The following is a 20,334-nucleotide window of genomic DNA, read 5'->3' as shown; positions in this document are numbered from 1 at the left end:
TATTTACTCAGAAGTGAAATTACTAGATCATATAGTAATTCTATTTTTTCTGTTTTCTTTTTTTGGTACTAGGGATTGAACCTCAGGGTTCCTTACCACTACATCCCCTTTTTATTTTATTTTTTTTTATTTTGAGACAATAACCTCCTGAGAGCCTTGCTAAATTGCTGAGACTGGCAGTCCTCCTGCTTCAGCCTTCCGTGTCACTGGGATTACAGGCATGTGCCACCATGTTCACCTAGTAATTATATTTTCAATTTTTAATTTTTTTCCCTTTTTGATGGTGGTGCTGAAGATAGAGCTCAGGGCTTAAGTATGCTAGGCAAGTGTTCTACCATTGAGCTACATCTCAGTTCTATTTTACTTTTTTGAGGATTCTCTGTACTATTTACCATTGGCAACCATGCCATTTTACAGTCTCACCAATAGTACATAAGGGTTTCATTTTCTGTACATCTTGGCCATTGCTTGAAGAGGGTTTTGTTTGTTTGTTGATCACAGCCATCCTAATGGATGGGAGTTTATTTGCATTTCCCTAACAATTAGTAGTAATGAGCATCTTTTCATATGCTTGTTGACCATTATAGATAACTTCTTTGGAGAAATATGTCTTCTTGTTCTTTTTCTATTTTTAAGTCTATTTATTTGTGGGGTTATTGTTATTTATTCTGGAAATTGAACCCTTATCAGATATGATTTGCATTTTTTTCTGTTTTGTAGATTATCATTTCACTCTGTAGTGTTATTTAAAAAAAATTTTTGTGCATGCCTGCAATTGAATTGTACAAGACCTTGTACTTGCAAGCAAGCACTGAGCTATGTCTGTAGCCCTTGCTATTTTATTTTGAGGCAGGTCTTACTGTGTTCAAGGTGGCCTCAAACTTATGATCCTCCTTCCTCAGCCTTCCATATTGCTAGGTTACAGGTGTTTTAATGCTCAGAAGTTTTTAATTTTGGTGTATATTTTGTTGACTGAGATTTTGGTGTCATATCCAAGAATTCACTGCCAATTACAGTTTCATGAAACTTTTCTACCTTGTATTTTCCCCTGAGAATTTTATAGTTTTTGTTTTTGTTTAGGTCTCTGATCCCTTTTTAGTCCCTTTTTTTTAATCATCTGATATAAGGATCTATTATTAGTCTACTAAGGCTGCCGTGGCAATATCACTAACTGGGTGCCTTAAACAATAGAAATTTATTTTCTCACAGTTCTACAGTCTAGAAGTCCAAGATCAAAGTGCTGGCAGGTTTGATTTCTGGTGAGGCCTCTTTCTTTGATGGGAAATTACTACTACTACTTCTCTCATTGCATAGTCCTTTGCGTATGTATGCACTCTTTGTGTCTCTTCCTTTTCTTATAAGGACGTTTGTCCTGGTTGGATATGGATCTCCTCTTCATGACTTCGTCACCTCACTTACCTCTTTTTGTAAGGGCCCTATCCAAATATGGTCACATTGGGAGTTAAGGCTTCAACATCAGAATTTTGGGGAACAGAGTTCATTCCATAACAGAATATAACTTCATTATTTTGCTTGTGGATATCTGGTTTAAGAAAAAATGTAAAATTTGGTGTTCATTTCCCATGAGGATCTGGTATCAAATTCTGCAGTTAATGATGTCTTGATTATCATTGGCCACATGTAGGAAAAGAGCATGCACATGTGCTTATGTGTGTGTAGAGACATCAATCTGATATTTAGCCCTTGATCAAAATGTAATGTAGGATAGCTTTTATCACCTGTAGTGATGTTAGGAAATGGTGCTGTATTTTTACTTTAATTTAGAAAGAAATTTTCAATTTACAGTCTAAATTAATGAAAACATTTATAAAAATTTTGTTTATGTAATTCTTTAGCTTAATTGAAGCTCTGGAATACATTTTATATTATATTTTTTGATACATAATTGTTTAAGATTGATTTATATTTGCCCAATCTTAGGAATTTGTTGAAGTAATCATATTTCAATTTTAATTCTAACTTTTTTTTTCCATAATGTATAGATGTGAAAATCACCATGAAAAACTTAGTGTGTTTTGCTGGACTTGTAAGAAGTGTATCTGCCATCAGTGTGCACTTTGGGGAGGAATGGTGAGCAGAGCAAATTTAGTATATTCTCTATCTTCTGAGATTTGAAGGCATTAAATATTTGATGGACTTATATAGGAAAAAAGTATCATTTATTCTATCAAATAAAAATTAAATGCATCTAATTTATTAATGCCTTATTAAAGGTATTTTACCTTCCAGAAGTACCCCTTTTTTTGGGGGGGGGGGGGGGCTGGGGCAGGAGGTACCGGGGATTGAACTCGGGAGCACTCAACCACTGAACCACATCCCCAGCCCTATTTTGTATTTTATTTAGAGACAGGGTCTAACTGAGTTGCTTAGCACCTTGCTTTTTCTGAATCTGGTTTTGAACTCTTGATCCTCCTGCCTCAGCCTCCTGAGCCGTTGGGATTACGGGTGCACCACCGTGCCTGTCTCAGAAGTACTTCTTTAGTTGGAGACATTTGATGTAGGTTGTGTCCTTATTTTAATGTCTTACCCTATTACCTATAAAAATGTATATTCATGTTTAACATTTCTTCTTTCTCTCCTTGCTGGGGATCAAATGTGGTTCTTCTCCTAGGCAAGCGATTCACCAGTGAGCTACTCACTAGCCCTATCATTATTTCTCTTTTCTTGTAGGACCAAGGACTTTTCTTTGATTAAAGGCCAGGTAATCTGATACACTGGCCACAGTTTCCAATTTTCATTTCTTCAGAATGGAGCAAAAACCTAGATACTTACTAACAATCTTGAGTACAGATATCTAGAGCTTATAATTTTACTCCACTTTTAATTTTTTTTTAATCTTATTTAAGAGCACTTTTTTTTTTTTTTTTAAATGACCTGTATGTTCCCCGGGCTGACCTTGAATTTCCAGGGTCAGGCAATTCTGTATCAGCTTTCCAAGTAGCTGGGACTATAGGCATACCTCACATTGCGCCTGACCTTTAAAACCAGGGCTTCTTATTCACATTCTACCACGGAGCTCACCCCAGCTCAACACAAGAGATTCTTAGTGGGGAGAATAAGTTATCTTTGGAATAAAAGTGGGTAGATACATAAAGTGATCTGTTAACCATGAGAGTTGATCATTCTTTTGGTATCATCATATTTTGTGGAGAGAATGGCAGGCCGAATTGGTTGAGTAGCATTCATTTCAGAGAGTTTTCTGTTTGAATTTGAATGCTAATGTGCTGATTAGAAAAAGGTAAGTTCCCACAGTTTAATACTTAAATACATGGGTTTCGTAAGGGACTATGGACAATTTTTTCCATACTTTCTTTAAGTAAGCATTTAAAAATCCATATCTCTTTTCTCTTGGGGACCATACTGGGGTGGTTTGGTTAAATCATACAGTTCTAGAAAGAATTTATTATAGGAAGTATTCTTATCAAAGAAATAGAATAGTTTTTAATTGCCAGTGACAGATTATATTACTAAAATAGGATAGAAAATTATTTGTAGATTTTATTTTTTGATGAGTGCTGGGGATTTGAACCCAGGGCCTTGTGCATGCTAAGTCACACAAGCACTCTACCAACGGAGCTATATCCCCAGCCCTATTTTTATGTTTTTAGTGCCTCTAAGTTCTTTAAACTGAATGCAACTGAATATAACCGAATTCTTTAAACTGAATGCTATGCTAATTTTTATCAGACTTCTGTCTCTATAGTAAACTTTTGTAGCACAAGAAATGGATTCATTGCTTTTGGTAATTATGTACACTGGGTTTTTCCTCAAGTGCCTTTTTTATTAGTCAGCTGTGCTAGAGACTAGGGATTTGGTGATGATCAAAACCATTAAACAGTTGTATATATAATCTGTGATAAATTTTAGTAGTAATAGAGTTAATGAGATACATAACTGTGGGTGCTGATCCTGTAACCATGGGCATAGCTACAAAGATTAGTAAGAATTAAGAGCTGCTGAGATGGAGAAAAGATAAAGGAGAATTATTTTGAATACGAGGGGGGTAACTTTTGCAAAGGCATGGTGGGAAGAAGTTTTGAGGACATGGAACAAGGCTGTTGTTGCCCAAGAAAAAAAGTGGCTAATAAGATTGTCCCCAAAGGTTTAGATAGTGGTTAGGGTTTTTTTTTTTTTTTTTTTTTTTCTTTCTTCTTTTTAATAATTCTTCTTTCTGTTGTGCTGGGGACCAAACTCAGGGTCTTGCACATGAAGTGCAGGTACCCTGTCACTTGAGCTCCACCCCATCCCAGGATTTTGGTTCTTTCTAATGAGTCAAGATTTCTAAATAAATGTGAACATTTTTTTTGAAGTTACTTTATGCCAGCACTGTCTTGCTTTAACAAAGTAAATGTAACTGAAAGAGATGAAATTCATTTGAAAATAAATACCAGTTTATTAATGTCCATGGAGTGTTAAAAAGGATTGTAAATGCAGATGAGATGTGAAAATATTCTAAAACTACTCTTATTAATTTAAATAGCATGGTGGACATACTTTTAAGCCTTTGGCAGAAATTTATGAGCAGCATGTCACTAAAGTGAACGAAGAGGTAGCCAAACTTCGTCGACGCCTCATGGAACTAATCAGCTTAGTTCAAGAAGTGGTAAGACTACTCATAAGATTTTTTGTTGGTACAAGGGATTGAACCAGAGTTGCTCTACAATTGAACTACAACCCCAGCCCTTTTTATTTTTGAGTGTCTTACAAAGTTGCCTAGACTGGCTGGAAATTTGTGATCCACCTATCTCAACCTCCCAGAATTGGTGAACGGCACCTGGCTTGTTGTTATTTATATATTCTAGGATAATATAGACTGTAATATGCATATGAAATAATATAATTATTGTATGTAATATGTAGATAATAATGCATATGTATATAAATACAAATCAATTAGATGTTGAAATCAAGATTTGAAAGTCTGATAGGCTCATCAACTTCAAACCAGTGGAGGAATTTGTATCCAAATTCCTGGTCCATAGGAGAAATAGTTGAGCCAGAGATTACCTCTCATGCAGAATTATAGAATCAGTGAGTTAAAGAAGCTTATGTGTTACAGAATCAATAATTGACTTTTAAATAGTATCAGTACTGACTTTTACTGAATTATTATGTTTTTCACTTTGGATCCCTAGCTTTTTAAAGGATTTCTGCTATCAGTGAATAAACTCTTTACTGGTGTCCTGAATTAAGCTCCATGCTATTGAGTCATATTGAATACTTTTCTTAAGATACTGTATGAATCAAACAGTTCAGTCAATACATTTATCATTTATAATGTAATTTTTTTTTTTTGGAAACAATTTGATAAGCTTCAATAGTTAATATACTTTTGGAATATATTCTGTTCAAAGAGAATAACTGTTGTAAATCTCTGTGTACCATTTCTAACTTAAGAATAGATATTTGCTTTGTTAACCCTTCAGAAATTGAGATTCAGATCATCATTTGTAATATTCTATTACATATGTTACTCTGCAATTTTGGAAATAAGCCTGTTCTTTTCATATGTGGTTCTGAAAACAAAACCAAAATAACTTTTATGAACTAGAGAATTTAAAAATTGTTTTCATTTGTTTTAGGATGTGAACTATTACCCTTTTTTATTTCTAAAGAAATTTCCTATGAGGGATTTGATAGGAGCTTCTTGAATTACTTGTGTATATGTTACCTAAACCATTTTTTTGTAATTTCAAGTCTTTTTATTGATATTTCTATTAAATTATCATATGCTTTATTATGGTTTATTTTTAAGAATCTTTCTAATTGATTTAGTTGAAGATACAGAATTTTTTAAAGCAACCTACCCATGTTATACTAGCAATGTCAGAGTACTATTATAAATTTTATAAGTTTTAAACAGGCAGTCAAACTGGTAATTTTTTGTTAAGAATTTAACCTTTATTTTTTATTTTATTATTTTATATTTTAATGTGGTGAAGATCGAACCCAGTGCCTCACATGTGCTAGGCAAGGTGCTCTACCACTGAGCTACAAAGCCAGCCCTAGTCAACTGATTTTTAACAGTAATTGCATTGATTACACTGAGATATTTTTGCTTCTGTTTCTAAAGTTCTCCAATTAAAATTATTTTACCTGTTTATTTTCTAGGAGAGAAATGTAGAAGCTGTGAGAAATGCAAAAGATGAGCGTGTTCGGGAAATTAGGAATGCAGTGGAGATGATGATTGCACGATTAGACACTCAGCTGAAAAATAAGCTTATAACATTGATGGGTGAGTGTGGCTTTTGTTAGGTGTGTTTTATTTGTTTTGGGAAGTGTTTTTCTGTGCTGCCAGAGCACATGGTACCTTGAGCCTCTTTGAGTTTCAGTCTTTGAAGAGTAAGGTTGGTGAGTTGTTACAGTCTAGGAAGGAATCTTGAGATTTTAGGCAGCTTCATGTTATAATTTGGACAGATGTCTAATTTGTATTTAGAAATCAGTGGAGAGAAAAGTTTGCATAGATGTTTTGGGAGGAGTCCTAATAGCCTAATCAATGGACCTTATTGTTAAGTAGTTTTGTTTTGTTTTTTTTTTTTTTCTTTTCTAAATCCAATAAAAATTTCTAATGTCCTTATCCTATCTTCGTTGAACATAAAGAACTGACATCCGTGACTATCACAGTAGTCTTTTTATTTTTTATTTTATTTTTAAAAAATATTTCTTAGCTGTTAATAGACCTTTATTTTATTTACTTATTTTATGGGTGCTGAGAATCTGAGAATCTAACCCAGTGCCTCACATGTGCTAGGCAAGTACTCTACCACTGAGCCACAACCCCAGCCTCTCTATCAGGTTGTTTTTAGAGATTTAATCTTGGTTTTTAATTCTAGTAAGTCTCATTTTACTTGTAAATTACATTCAGTTACATTTATTGCTCATCCTTTTGGTTTCTCAAATATTCCTTCCTCCTACTTTGATTATGGAGCCTAGGATTGAACATACAATTTTAAACATGGTGTTTAGGAAAAAAAAAAAATGCTAAAGTTTGTTTGGCTTGGTTTGGTTTAGTGTCTTAACCTTAACTTAACCTGTAATCTTAGTCCATCTAACATTTTACCGTGAGGAAAATCAGCTTCGTGTTTTTCATCATAGTCTAACATGAAATACATATACTTTAGTAAGGTATTAACAAAGTATTTTGTTTTTTTTTTTTTTTACTTGTGCTATCTTTCTTTTAACTAAGATGCAGATATCCTTGAGTTTGGATGTTCATGTATTTCATGAATTGCTTTTGCATTATAAAAAAACCTTTAGTATTATAAATCTATACTGACAATGTTTTTCAAGACCCAGTGGCAAATCTTACTTTGCATTGAACAGTACGGGTCATCCACACAGTGGAGCAATTAGAAGAAACCTACAGACATTGATTATTCTGTTTATGGTGCCACTTTAGATAAAAGAATGTAAATGAAAATTATAATTGTTCTTAGACCCTTAGTGGAAGTTAATTGTATGTATATTGATCTTATTTTTTGAGACTTTAAAATGATACTTGATACTTCCTTAAGTTTATTAAGCCATATAAAGTGCTTGGATGTTAGTATGTGCTAGCACTTTTAAAATTGAGGCTGCCTTTAGTGTTAATGTAATTTTAAATTGTAGCCAGGTGCAGGATATTTGGCCTTGCTTTTATTGAATGAGTTTGCTTCATTGCTTCCTTTGTTTAATTGAATTAACTTAAATAAATCATTAGTATGGATCTCTTAATTTAACAACTTTTTTTTTTTTTTTTTTTTTTTTTTTTTTTGAGACAGGGTCTCACTATGTTGCTGAGACTGACTTTGAACTTGAAATCCTCCTACCTCAGCCTCTCCCCAGTTCAGTTGCTGGAATATAGGCATGTACTACTTGAGCTGTAGTTCACTTCGTGAAATAATTTTTTTCCAATAACTTAACTTGCCCTGTTTTTCTGGTTTTCAAATGAGTTTTCATTGTAAGTTATTGCAATTTGAAATTTCCAAGATAGATTTTATAATTAAATAGGGTACTTTCAGGGTTAGAGTATCTCTACAATAGTCTCACTATTAGCTTGCTTAGTATTATGAGGAATTTCACACTTGATTTATATCACAGTTTCTACCACTAATTGTTTCTACCCCCCATAGTACTGGGGATTGAACTCAGGAGTGTTCTAACTCTGAGCTATATACTCAGTCAGGTAAATATCCAGTAGTAAATGTACTTTTGGGATATATTTTAAAGTTCACCTTTTCACTTTTTTTTAGTTTAAAAAATTTTTCGTTAGTGTATTCAGACCATTTTATTTATAACAGCAAAGTCTGAAGGTCTAGAAGCATACCTAATGAAATTAGCAGATATTTCTGTTTTGAAAGTCTTGCTAAGTTGCTCAGACTGGCCTTGATTTTTGGGATCCTCCTGCCCTGGCCTCCTAAGTATCTGGAATTACAGGTGTGGCCCCTGTATCTGGCTCTACCACTAAATATCAAGTTGAATTATGTATGGTAGTAATGCCAAGTGCTGATCCTTCAGGATTATAGAATGTGGTGATGGTAGACATTATCTCCAGTAGTATTAGGTCCTAGCTTATAATTTAATTTCCATATCTATTTTTGCAATCAAGAACTTGTAATCAGTGGACATGGTGGCACATGCCTGTAATCCCAGACATTTGGTAGGAAAATTGTAAGGTCGAAGCCAGCCTGGGCAATCTCAAAAAGGGCTTAAGTTGTTGCTCAGTGGTAGAATGCCCATGGGTTCAATTCCCAGTACCAAAAACAAAAAAACTTAAGATTTTGGTTTCAGAAAACAAGAAGTAAAAAAAAGGTCTGTGGATTCATTGTCTCCCTTCATCCAATAACACTACTCCAAATTGATAATCGTCTGAGATGTTTTCAGCTCTTCAGACTTTGTGGTTTATTTAAAAAATGGTCCCAATGCACCAAAAATAAATAAATAAATAAATAAGCTGGACTTGGTGTTACACACTGTTAATACCAGTGACTCCAATGATTGAGGCAGGAGGATCGCAAGTTTCAGGCCAGCTTCAGCAATGTAGGTAGATGCTGTCTTAAAATAAAAATCTTAAAAGGATTAGGGATGCAACTTAGGGATAGAGTGCCCCTGAGTTCAATCCCCAGGAGATGTAGGTGTACACACACACACACGTGTACACACACACACACACACACACACACTAAAATGTTAAAAAAAAAAAAAAAAAAATCTGAGTTGGCACTTATGCTTATCTTCATTTTACTTTAAAAACATAAAACTTTATATCATAATAAATTTCCATAATAACTGTTTTATCACTTTCTGTCTTCAGCTTCTTGAGACTGTATACCCCTTGGAAATTCTTTTATACAGGTTTGTCTGTTTGTAGGACAGACCTTTTACCAACATTTACATCTGGCCTACATACTACATCCCTCTTTTAAGCCATCATTAAACTTTGGGGAGAAATTGTTTTAAAATAATAGGATGAAATTCATGTTATTGCTTCTTCTGAAGAACATAAAAGATCTAGAGAAACAGCCAAGTGTCTTCCGATTCCTGCTAGTTGGGAGACAGAGGCAGGAGGATCCCAAGTTTGGGGCCAGCCTGGCAACTTGGTAAGACCCTGTCAGATAGTAAATAATAAAAAGGGCTTGGAATGTAGCTGAGGGGTACAGTGCTTGCCTAGCATGTTTGAGGCCCTGGATTCAATCCCCAGTACCTCAAAGGATAAAAAAAGACCTAGAAAAATTAATTTTTTTACTTAAAGTATATTGTCGTTTTACTTCTTTTTTCCAGTGTTGGAGGTTGGATCCCAGGATTTTATTGTGTAGTAGGTGAATTTGATACCCCTAAATTGAATTTCCTCTAAAAGTACTTAGGATTGATTCCAATTCTAGGCTACAATAATGTTTCCTTTAAACTCTAGGAAAATCTTTAGGGTAGCTGTAATGAAGAATTTTTCTTTACTTGTAGTGGATTTGTTTTTATTGGGTATGCTTATTGAAAGTTAATTTTCTTCTTAAACCAGTAATGAGTTTCAGTATTGATGTTTTGCTGTATTTAAACAGGCCAGAAGACATCTCTAACCCAAGAAACAGAGCTGTTGGAATCCCTTCTTCAGGAGGTGGAGCACCAGGTGATGAAATATTAAATGTAATAAAATAGTCTTTATCCATTTTTGCTCATACATCTTTTTTTCAGTACCAGAGATTGAACCTAGGGGTGCTTATCCACTGACCTACATTCCCCAGCCTTTTTTTATTGTTTGTTTCAGAACAGGGTCTTACTGAGGATGGCTTTGAACTTGTGATCTTCCTGCCTCAGCCTTCTGAGTCTCTGGGATTACAGGCGTGCGCCACCATGCCTGGCTGTCTGTGTATCTTAAAAGATTTTTTATTTTTGAAGGAGGGAAAGTTATGTCTGTTTATTCTACTGTCTTTCCTATTTCCAATCCCCTTTCCTTCCCCCATTACCCCCTGTCCAGTCCGATGAATTCCCCCCGCATTGTGAGTCAGCATCTGCATATCAGGAAGAATATTCAGCCTTCATTTTTTTGGGATTGGCTTATTTCACTTAGCATAATGTTCTCCAACTCCATCCATTTATTGGCAAATGCCATAATTTCATTCTTTATATCTAGGTACTATTCCATTGTGTATATGTACCACATTTTCTATATCCACTCATCTGTTGAAGTGCAGCAAGGTTGGTTTAATAGTTTTTGCTATTGTGAATAGAGCTACTATGAACATTTATGTGACCACATCACTAGTATGCTGATTTTAAGTCCTTTGGGTATAGGCTGAGGAGTGGGATAACTGGGTCAAATGGTAGTTCCATTCCAAGTTTCCTGAGGAATCTCCACACTGCTTTCCAGAGTAGTGGGTCAATTTGCAGTCTCAATGGCAATATGAGTGTACCTTTTCCCTCACATCCTCAACAACATTTATTATTACTTGTATTCTAGATAATTGTCCTTCTGACTGGAGTGAGATGGAATCTTGGTGTAGTTTTAATTTGCATTTCTCTAATTGGTAGAGATGTTGAACAGTTTTTCATGTATTTATTGACCAATTGTATTCCTTCTGTGAAGTGCCTGTTCAGTTCCTTGGCCTGTTTATTGATTGGGTTATGTGTTTTTTTTTTTTTTTTAGTGCTCTTTTGAGGTTTTTTTTTTTTTTTTTTTAATATATCTTGGAGATGAATGCTTTGAGGTACAGGTGGCAAAGATATTCTTCCATCCTGTAGGCTTTCACGTTCTTGATTATTTCCTTTGCTGTGAAAAAGCTTTTTAGTTTAATGTCATCCCATGTATTGATTCTTAATTTTACTTCTTGCAGTTTAGGAGTCTTATTGAGGAATTTGGTTCTGAAGCAGACATGATGGAGATTTGGGCCTGTTAGTTCTTCTGTTAGGTGAGGATCTCTGATCTAATGCCTAGGTGCTTGATCCAGTTAGAGTTGAGTTTTGTGCAGATGAGAGGTAGGGGTCTAATTTCATTTTATTACATGTGGAGGGGCTGGGGATATAGCTCAGTCGGTAGAGTGCTTGACTTGCAAGCACAAGGCCCTGGGTTTGATCTCCAGCACCGCAAAAAAAAAAAAAAAAAAAAAAAAGGTTTCATTTTCTATTACATATGGATTTCCAGTTTTCCCAACACCATTTGTTGAAGAGGCTTACGCTGTCCTTGTTCATGATTTTTTTTGTTGTTGTAGGTAATTTGCATATTCCTGAATTATATAAATGGAATTATACATTACTCATTTTATGAGTAACTCCAGCAATATTAGTTTGTTTCATTTTGCTGTGTGCATCAACAATTATTTTACTGCTGAGTGTATATGTAAATACCACAGTGTGATTTTCCCATTTAATTCCTAATGATCATTTGATTTGACCATAAACTTCAAAATCCAGTTTTGGGCTATAACAGACAGAGCTTCTATAAACTTCCATGTCCAAACTTTTACATGAAAGTGTATTTTTTTCCTCTTGGATGCAGTTATGGTGGAATGGCCTGGTCAAATGGTAGATAAATCATTATTATTATTATTTTTAATATTTTGTTTTAGTTGTAGGTGGATACCTTTCTATTTTTGTTTTTATGTGGTGCTGAGGATCAAATTCAGAGCCTCATGCATGCTAGGTGAGCACTCTACTGCTGAACCACAACCCCAGCCCCATAAAACATTAATTTTTAAAATAATTGTCGACAGTTTTCTAAATTGTATCATTTTATATTTCTACCAATATTATATGAGAGTACCAGTTTCTCCGCAATACTGCTAACACGTGATAGTTTCTTCTTTTAACCATTGTCCTGGGAGTGTCTAATTGTGGTTTAATTTGTTTAATTTTGTGGTTTGCCTCATGACTAATGGTGATAAGAACCCTTTTTGAACTTACTTGCTATCCGTGTATCTTTTGTTGAAGTGTCTGTTCACATCCTTTGTCCATTGTTTCATTGTCCTGTTTTTCTTTTCTTAGTTTTCAGAATTTTTCACATAAAGCACTAGATATGTCCTGTATCAGATAAATGCTTTGCAAAGGTTGTCTTCAAGTGCTCTCTTTTTTGTTTTTTGAGTGTCTTTTGAAGAGCTGAAATTGTACTTTTTTTTGTGGATGGACATAATACCTTTATTTTTATGTGATGCTGAGGATCGAGCTCAGTGCTTCACATGGGCTAGGCAAGCACTCCACTCCAGATAAAAACTACAGCTCTGAAATTTTATATTTTGATAAGATCTAATTTATCAGTTTTTGCTTTTTGTGTCATATTTAGGAAATCTTTAGCTTAGGGCCACAAAGTTTTTCTCTTATATTTTCTTTTGGAAAATTTGTTACTTTACGTTTTATATTTAGGTTTGTGGTGCCTTTTGAGTGTTTTTGTTGGTGAGGTATCAATTGAAGGAGCGTCTTTTTTTTTGTGTGGTTATTTGGCTATCTAGTTATTTTAGCACCATTTGTTCAAAAGACTGTCCTTTCTCTATTGAATTGTCATTAAACATTATTTTAAAAATTAGTTGCCTGCACATATTTAGACTCTGTTCTGTTCCATCAATGTATTTATTTTTATTCTAGAACCTTACCTTTTTTCATTTGGAGGTGGAGTCTTGCTAAGTCACCAAGACTGGCTTCAAACTCAAGATTTCCCTGCCCCACCCTCCCTATTAGCTGGCGTTATATTCATGCACCACCATGTCTGTCTTCAAAGTCAATTTCTTAAATAGTTATAGGGCAGTAAGTTCTCGTTTACTATTTTCTCTTGAGCGAGCTTTGGTAGTTGTGTGACTTTCAAGGAAATATTCCTTTTCATTTGAATTTGTTGACAAAAAGTTTATAATAATTTCTTGTTATCCTGTTAGCATTTTTAGGCTCCTCAGTGATGTCACCTATTTCTTAACTTACACTTTCCTTATTTTGTCCCTGATCATTCTTGCTAGAAGTTTATTGGGTTTCATTGATATTCTCAGGAAACTACATTTTGATTTTAATTTTATTGTTTTTCTGTTTGTTATTACATTGATTTTTGTTTTGATCTAGTTACTTCTTTCTGCTTAATTTTAGTTTAATTTGTTCCTCTTTTTTCTAATATCTTAAGATGGATGCTGAGGTTACTGACTTAAGACCTTTCTATTCAAAATACCTTCTTATATGCCTGTGACTTCTTTGATCCATGGACTCTTTAGAAGTTTTAGTTTACAAATATTTGGGGATTTAAAAAATATTCTGTAATTGATTGCTAGTTTAATTTTATGAAGTGTATAGCTTAAATCTGTTTTATTTGTTGAATTTTAGTGTGTTTTATCCCAGAATATAGTATATCCTAGAAAATGTCCTATGCACAGTTGAAAACAGTGTGTATTTGCCCTTTTGGGGTGAAATGTTTTATAGGTGGTAATGAGGTCAGGTTGATTAATTATCAATATTAATATATTCTTTGAGATTTTCTATGTACAGGTGAACATCCCTAATCTGAAAATCCAAATTCTATAGTGTTCCAAAATCTGATACTTTTTTAGTTCAAATATGATGCCACAAAATGGGATACACCCAGCCTCATATCACAAATTGCAATCAAAATGTAGGCACTAAAAATAGTGTAAAAAATTATTTCTGGGCTATGAGAATAAGGTGCTTATGAAAGGTGAAGTTTGTATTTAGACTTGGGTCCTATTTCTAAGGTAGTTCATTATCTTTATGCAGATTTTTCAGGATAAAAAAAAAAATCTGAAATCTGAGATGCTTCTTGACCCAAGTATTTTGGCTAAGAAGTATTCAACTTATATTTTTGTAATTAAATATGGGAGGGGATATTGAAATCTTAATTGTAACTTTTGATTTGTCTACTTTGACAGCTTTATCAGGTTTTGATTAATAGCTGTCTGGAATAATTATGTCCCATTATTGTCAAATGACCTTTTTTATTTTCGATAATATTGCTTGCTTTGAAATCTGTGTTTCAAATCAAAAAGCCAATTCAACTTTCTTTTAAGTATCTCTTACATCTTTCTTTTTATATTGTGTGTCAGTGTTTAAAGTGCATATTATGTTGGTAGCATATAATTAGGTCAGCATTGTGTTTTAAATCCAATCTGACAATTTTTAATTTTTGATTGGAATGTTTAGGACATTTACATGTAGTATGCTTATTGATCTGATGAAGTGTTAGTCTTTCATCTTGCTACTAGTTTTCTATTTGTCCCATCTTAAATATATAGGTATATATATATATGTTTAAGTTGTCAGTGGACCTTTATTTTATTTATTTATATGCTGTGCTGAGAATCAAACCTAGTGCCTTACATGTGCTAGGCAAGCACTCTATCACTGAGCTACAACCCCAACCCTCATCTTGCTTTTGATGTGGTTTTTAATTTGATTTTAATTTAATTTAATTTAATTTGATTTTATTTTTTTGTAGTTGTAGATGGATAGCATGCCTTTGTTTATTTTTATGTGGTACTGAGGATGGAACCCAGGACCTCATACGTTCTAGCTCCACCACTGAAGCCACAGCCTCCTGTCCCCACTAGTTTTTCTTTTTGATGACTGAATTGTCATCAGTGGATGACACTGATACCAGTAAATAAAAATAATAAGTGGCTGAAATTGAGCTTTTAAAAAATCCCACGATGGACTTCTTAATGAGAGAGAAAAAACTGAAAACACTGCTAGGAATAAAGCAATCACTACCTGGTAGGAGTTTACTTTAAGAAAACAGAGTGGCTGGGAATATAGCTCAGTTGGTAGAGTGCTTGCCTTGCATGCACAAAGCCGTGTTCAATCCCCAGCACCACCAAAAAAAACCAAAACAAAATAAAACAAAAAAACAATAGTTTGGTGTAATGGCACATGCTTGTAATCCCAGCGAGGGGAGAGGCTGAAGCAGGAGGATCACAAATTCAAAGCCAGACTCATCAGCTTATTGAGATTCTTTCTCAACATTAAAAGTACAGATGGTTGGGAATGTGGTTCAGTGGTTAAGTGCCCCTGGGTTTAATCCCCAGTACATAAAAAGAGGACAATAATGATTGCATGATCATTGGGTTGAGATCTCAAACTTGTGATCCTCCTGCCTCGGCCCCGAAAGTTTGCTGAGATGATTAGGCATGTGCCTGTACCCTACTATTTTGTATTCTTATAAACAGTATATAAAGCAGATCCTTATATAAATTTTCTGGTGAAATCACTATCTTGGTGAGTGATTTAAAAATATAAACTGATAACTCCAACTAATATTTACTTTTGTGTAAATTTTATTTAATAAATTTTGTGGGATCAAACCCAAGTCTCACTAAACATACACTCTACCACTGTGCTACACCTCCAGCCCCCCCAAATAATATTTACAAAAGAAAATTAAGAAGCATGATACATATGGAATACTGCATCCTAAAATGAGAAAAAAATATTATATGTACATATATTTTTTGGGTGGTGCTGGAAATTGAACCCAAGTCTTCATATACGCTAGACAAGCACTCTAACTACTGAGCCACATCTCCATCCCCAAGAATATATATACTTTTCAAACGCACATCAAATTGACCAGCCAATCATGTACATAGAAATATGTACATAGAAATATGAGGAATTTTCAGAAGTTAATTTAAAGAGCATTTTGTAAAACTACAATATAATTGATATAAGAATACTTTAAAAATCTAAAATATTCTTTAAAATGTTTAAATATAGTTCATAATTGTTATGAGTTAAATCACTGTTGAAAGTACAAATTATTAAAATACCAGCCATGACTAAGGAATATGTAGAAGGAAATTAAGTCTGAAAGAGTTATTTTAATAAATGATAAATAAATGAGTTGTTCCCAACTAAAGAATCCAGAAGAGGAATAGAATTTAAAAGCATAAAATGGGAAGAAATCATGATGATAGATGAAATTTACACAAAATGCCACAAAATAGTTGAGAGGAACAATATAATTGAATGTTGAGGAAAAATGAGATAAATGAAAATTTGATCAAGAAAAATAAATCATCTTACCATATAGTGGGAGGGAAAACTGGGAAAAAATTACAAAGGTAGAAGAAAATTGAAGAATAAAAATATCTTTTAAATAGTTATGTTCACTCTGTACTAGGCTCTGTTCTGTGTGCTTTGCACATTATGAGCTACTTCATTTAAGTAGAATGCACAAGAAAAGGATACTTTTCTAAAATTGTAATTCTGAAAGTGACTTAATATACTTCAAACAAATAAACATTCATTGGTGATGCGTTTCTTCCAAAAAACATCAAATCCAGATTAATAGAAAATATTTCCCAGGTTTCTAAGTATCTATTCCCTTTCCTAAGCACTTACTGAAAAGAGGATACAAAATTGTAAACGCTAGCCTTTCATTCTTCGATTAATGTAATGCATAATTAATTCGTATAAGAACAGTATAAGAGGGCTGGCAATGTAGCTCAGTAGAAGAGAATTTTCTTAGCAAGCACAAGGTGCTGAGTTCTATACCCATCACCAAAAACAATAAAACAAAACAAAAAATATGGCATAAGAAAGACAAAGATCATATTACGAATGTATTTTCCTGGAGAGGCTCTGGCAAAGTTCTTTTGCACTTGTCCAAGGGCCTAGAAACAAAGCATGGTTTTAAACTATAAAACCATGGTCCTTAATTGCCTAATATTTGGTCCTGGGATGATTAAGTCAGTGAAATATTGCCCCTTGGGTTTATGGACCAGATAGTTGAAGTAATGACCCTGAAGTAGGTATTTTGCCAGACAGATTGAAGAGTAAAATTTGATTTTTCCCTTTTTTAAGAGGAGAATATCTGTTATGGGGAAAGGAAGGACTTAAGTCATAATAGGCACAAAATGTAAGGAGGAAGACTTGGCTATATTAAAATTAAGACTTACTTTGAACAAAAAAAAAATCTTAAAAAAAAAAAATAGGTCAATGGATTGGGATTGTAGCTCAGTGGTAGAACACTTGCCTACCACTTCCTACCTAAGGTTTTCTCTGTGAAAGAACTGGCCAAGGGAGTGGCAGTTCCTTCCCCAATCAGAGAGATTTTTAAGATGTTAAAACGAATTAGTACTCAGAAAGTAAAATATATAAACAGTACAGTAATCCAGTAGATTAAAGAACAAGGTTACATGAACATCTAAACTGAAATGAATAATTTTTAAAATACTATTGAGTCTGGGTAGGTGAATGCTGGAGGTGAAGCTCAGTGGTAGGAGTGTTTGCAAGAGGTCCTAGGTTTAATCCCTAGGACTAAGAAAAAATAAAAGTCCATGGAAACACTTAAAGTAAATGATAAAATTTAGGAAGTTAAGAGTAGATAAGGGCTGGGGAAAGTTGGATCAGTTGGTGTTAAGTTAGAGTTAGATAAGAACAGGAGGGTGACTAGCTAGCATTCATGTGCTATTCATTTCCAAAAGCTAAGAAATTTTCGAAGTCTTCAACATAAGGAAGTGTTTGAGGTGGTAGATGTGTTTAAACTGACTTAAATTTAACACAGTGTATACACATTGAAACATGACATGTATCACCTTAATGTGCACAATTTTTATGACTTTGTCATATTGGTAAACATTTTTTAAAAGTAATCCAGAATTGCTTCCTGGCAGTACTTCTTACCAGAAAACCTATTTATTGAATTAAGAAAAGGGCAGTATAAATTCAGAAAAGAGCTGGCACACACCTGTAATTCTAGTGGTTCCGGAGACTGAGGAAGGAGGATTGCAGTTTCAAAGCCAGCCTCAGCAACTTAGCAAGGACCTAACCAACTTAATTGAGACCCTGTCTCAAAATATAAAAAAGAACTGGGGATGTGTCTCAGTGGTTAAAATAAATAAATAAAATAAAATTATATGTATATATAATGTGTGTGTGGAAAGGAAGAGATAATACTCTTCTTATGCAAAGGGTATGATTATGTAGACAATATATTAACTTTTAGACCCTTTTTGTTAGCTTCATTGCACATAAAAATCAGTAGTGTTCCTATATCAGGAATAACCAGCTAGAAAATTTATTTGAAAAAGATTTCATTCATAGTAGGAACAAAAATTGTAGAATCTGTGCATAAATCTGACAGATGTGTAAGATCTTTGTAGAGACAACTATAAGGTAAAAAAGAGCTGAATGAAGAAACATTGAGTGTTATGCTCAGATGTACATTTATTTTTTGGGAAACGGGGTATGTGTCATAATTACAGGTTTCTTAATGCATATAATTTAACAGTGTGCTTAATATTCTGTTTTACTAACTGGGTGCAATGGCACATGCCTGTGATCCCAGTGATTTGGAAGGCTGAGATAGAAGAATTGCAAGTTCTAGGACAGCCTCAGCTTAGTATGACCCCATCTTAAAATAAAAAGGACTGGAGGGGGGTTGGGTTTGTGGCTCAGTGGTAGAGCACTTGCCTAGCATGTGTGAGGCACTGGGTTTGATTCTCAGCACCACATAAAATTAAATAAAGATATTGTGTCCATCTACAACTAAAAAAAGTTGAGAATGTAGTTCAGTGGTAAAGTATCCCCTTGGTTCAAACCCTAGTACCAAAAAAAAAAAAAGTAGATACATGACAAAGATGCAGAAGATTGTTATTTTCAACAAACATTGACAGTTCTACATTGGGCAAATAAACTTAGATCTTCACCTTAACTCTGACAAGGATCAGTGCCAGATGGATTGAAGAATAAAATTTGATTTTTCCCTTTTTTAAGAGGAGAATATCTGTTATGGGGAAAGGAAGGACTTAAGTCATAATAGGCACAAAATATAAGGAGAAAGACTTGGCTATATTAAAATTAAGACTTACTTTGAACAAAAAAATCTTTAAAAAGATATAGGTCAATGGACTGGGATTGTAGCTCAGTGGTAGAGCATGTGTGAGGCACTGGGTTCGATTCTTAGCACCACATAAAAATAAATAAATAAAATAAAGATCTATCAACAACTAAAAAGTAAAAAAAAAAAAAAAAAAATTGGTTGATAAGCCACAGACTTGGAAAAGTTATTTGGCATTCCTGAAACTGAATTGGTATACAAGATTTACAAAGAAATATATCTCTGGAAAATATATCTTTCCATCCTTTTGATGTAGCTCAGCAATAGAACACTTAACTGTGAGGCAATGGGCTCAAACCCCAGCAGTGCAAAAAAAAAAAACCAAAAAACAACAAACCATAATATACAGCTAAAATAATGTTACAAAAATTTAGCAAGGGACTGGAGTTGTAACTGAGTGGTAGAGCACTTCCCTAGTGTGTGCGAGGCACTGGGTTCAATTCTCAGCACTGCATATAAAATAAAGGTCCATCAACAACTAAAAAAAATTTATTTTAAATGAGCAAGGATATGGATATGATAGTGAATGCTGGATGACAAGCAAATGAATTTCACTGATAAACTAGGAAATATTTGGTAAAACTAGCAAAATGCTATCTTAGCCATTAGATTTATAAAAATTTATAAGTAAAAGAACAAATGGTGATAAGGATGTCCCAAAGGGAACTTATTCACCATTGAGAGATGCATAAATCTGTTGGACTACTTTTAGAGAACAGGTTAATACTTGCTGAATTGTTGGTAGACTTCAATCAGTAATTCTTGTCCCAGACAAATTCTGTACAAGGAGTTATGTTCAAATAACTTCACTCCAGAGTTAGTAGTAAAGGGTAGGAAACAACATAAATGGGGATAAAGGATTTTTGTTATATTCATACAAAGGTATTCTTTAGAGCTCTTGAAATAAGTAAAGTTGATAAACCTCACTACAATTCAATCTCAATATTGAATGAAAAATGCAGGGTACGTGGTGATACTTATGTAAAGTTAGAAAACATTTTTTATGAACGTATATATACAAAGTA

At 33.9% G+C, this 20,334-nt stretch overlaps 1 protein-coding gene across 9 annotated transcripts in view; it reads left to right on the top strand.

Annotated features, from left to right (window-relative positions):
* The window catches only part of TRIM37 (tripartite motif containing 37), a 171,021-nt gene that overhangs the window by 14,220 nt on the left and 136,467 nt on the right, over positions 1 to 20,334 (top strand). For 8 of the 9 annotated variants that reach the window (XM_079131360.1, XM_079131359.1, XM_079131362.1 and 5 more), the window contains 4 exons: positions 2,004 to 2,091; positions 4,502 to 4,624; positions 6,133 to 6,256; positions 10,053 to 10,120. In XM_079131360.1, coding sequence (XP_078987486.1) covers positions 2,004 to 2,091; positions 4,502 to 4,624; positions 6,133 to 6,256; positions 10,053 to 10,120 — 403 coding nt within the window. The remainder of the gene's footprint in view (positions 1 to 2,003; positions 2,092 to 4,501; positions 4,625 to 6,132; positions 6,257 to 10,052; positions 10,121 to 20,334) is intronic. The other variant, XM_079131365.1, reaches the window with a different exon arrangement.

The sequence above is a fragment of the Sciurus vulgaris genome (assembly GCF_902686455.1).
Source record: "Sciurus vulgaris genome assembly, chromosome: 3".
NCBI lineage: Eukaryota > Metazoa > Chordata > Mammalia > Rodentia > Sciuridae > Sciurus > Sciurus vulgaris.
Note: the sequence above shows the minus strand (reverse complement) of the source record. Positions and strands in the feature narration are given on the sequence as shown.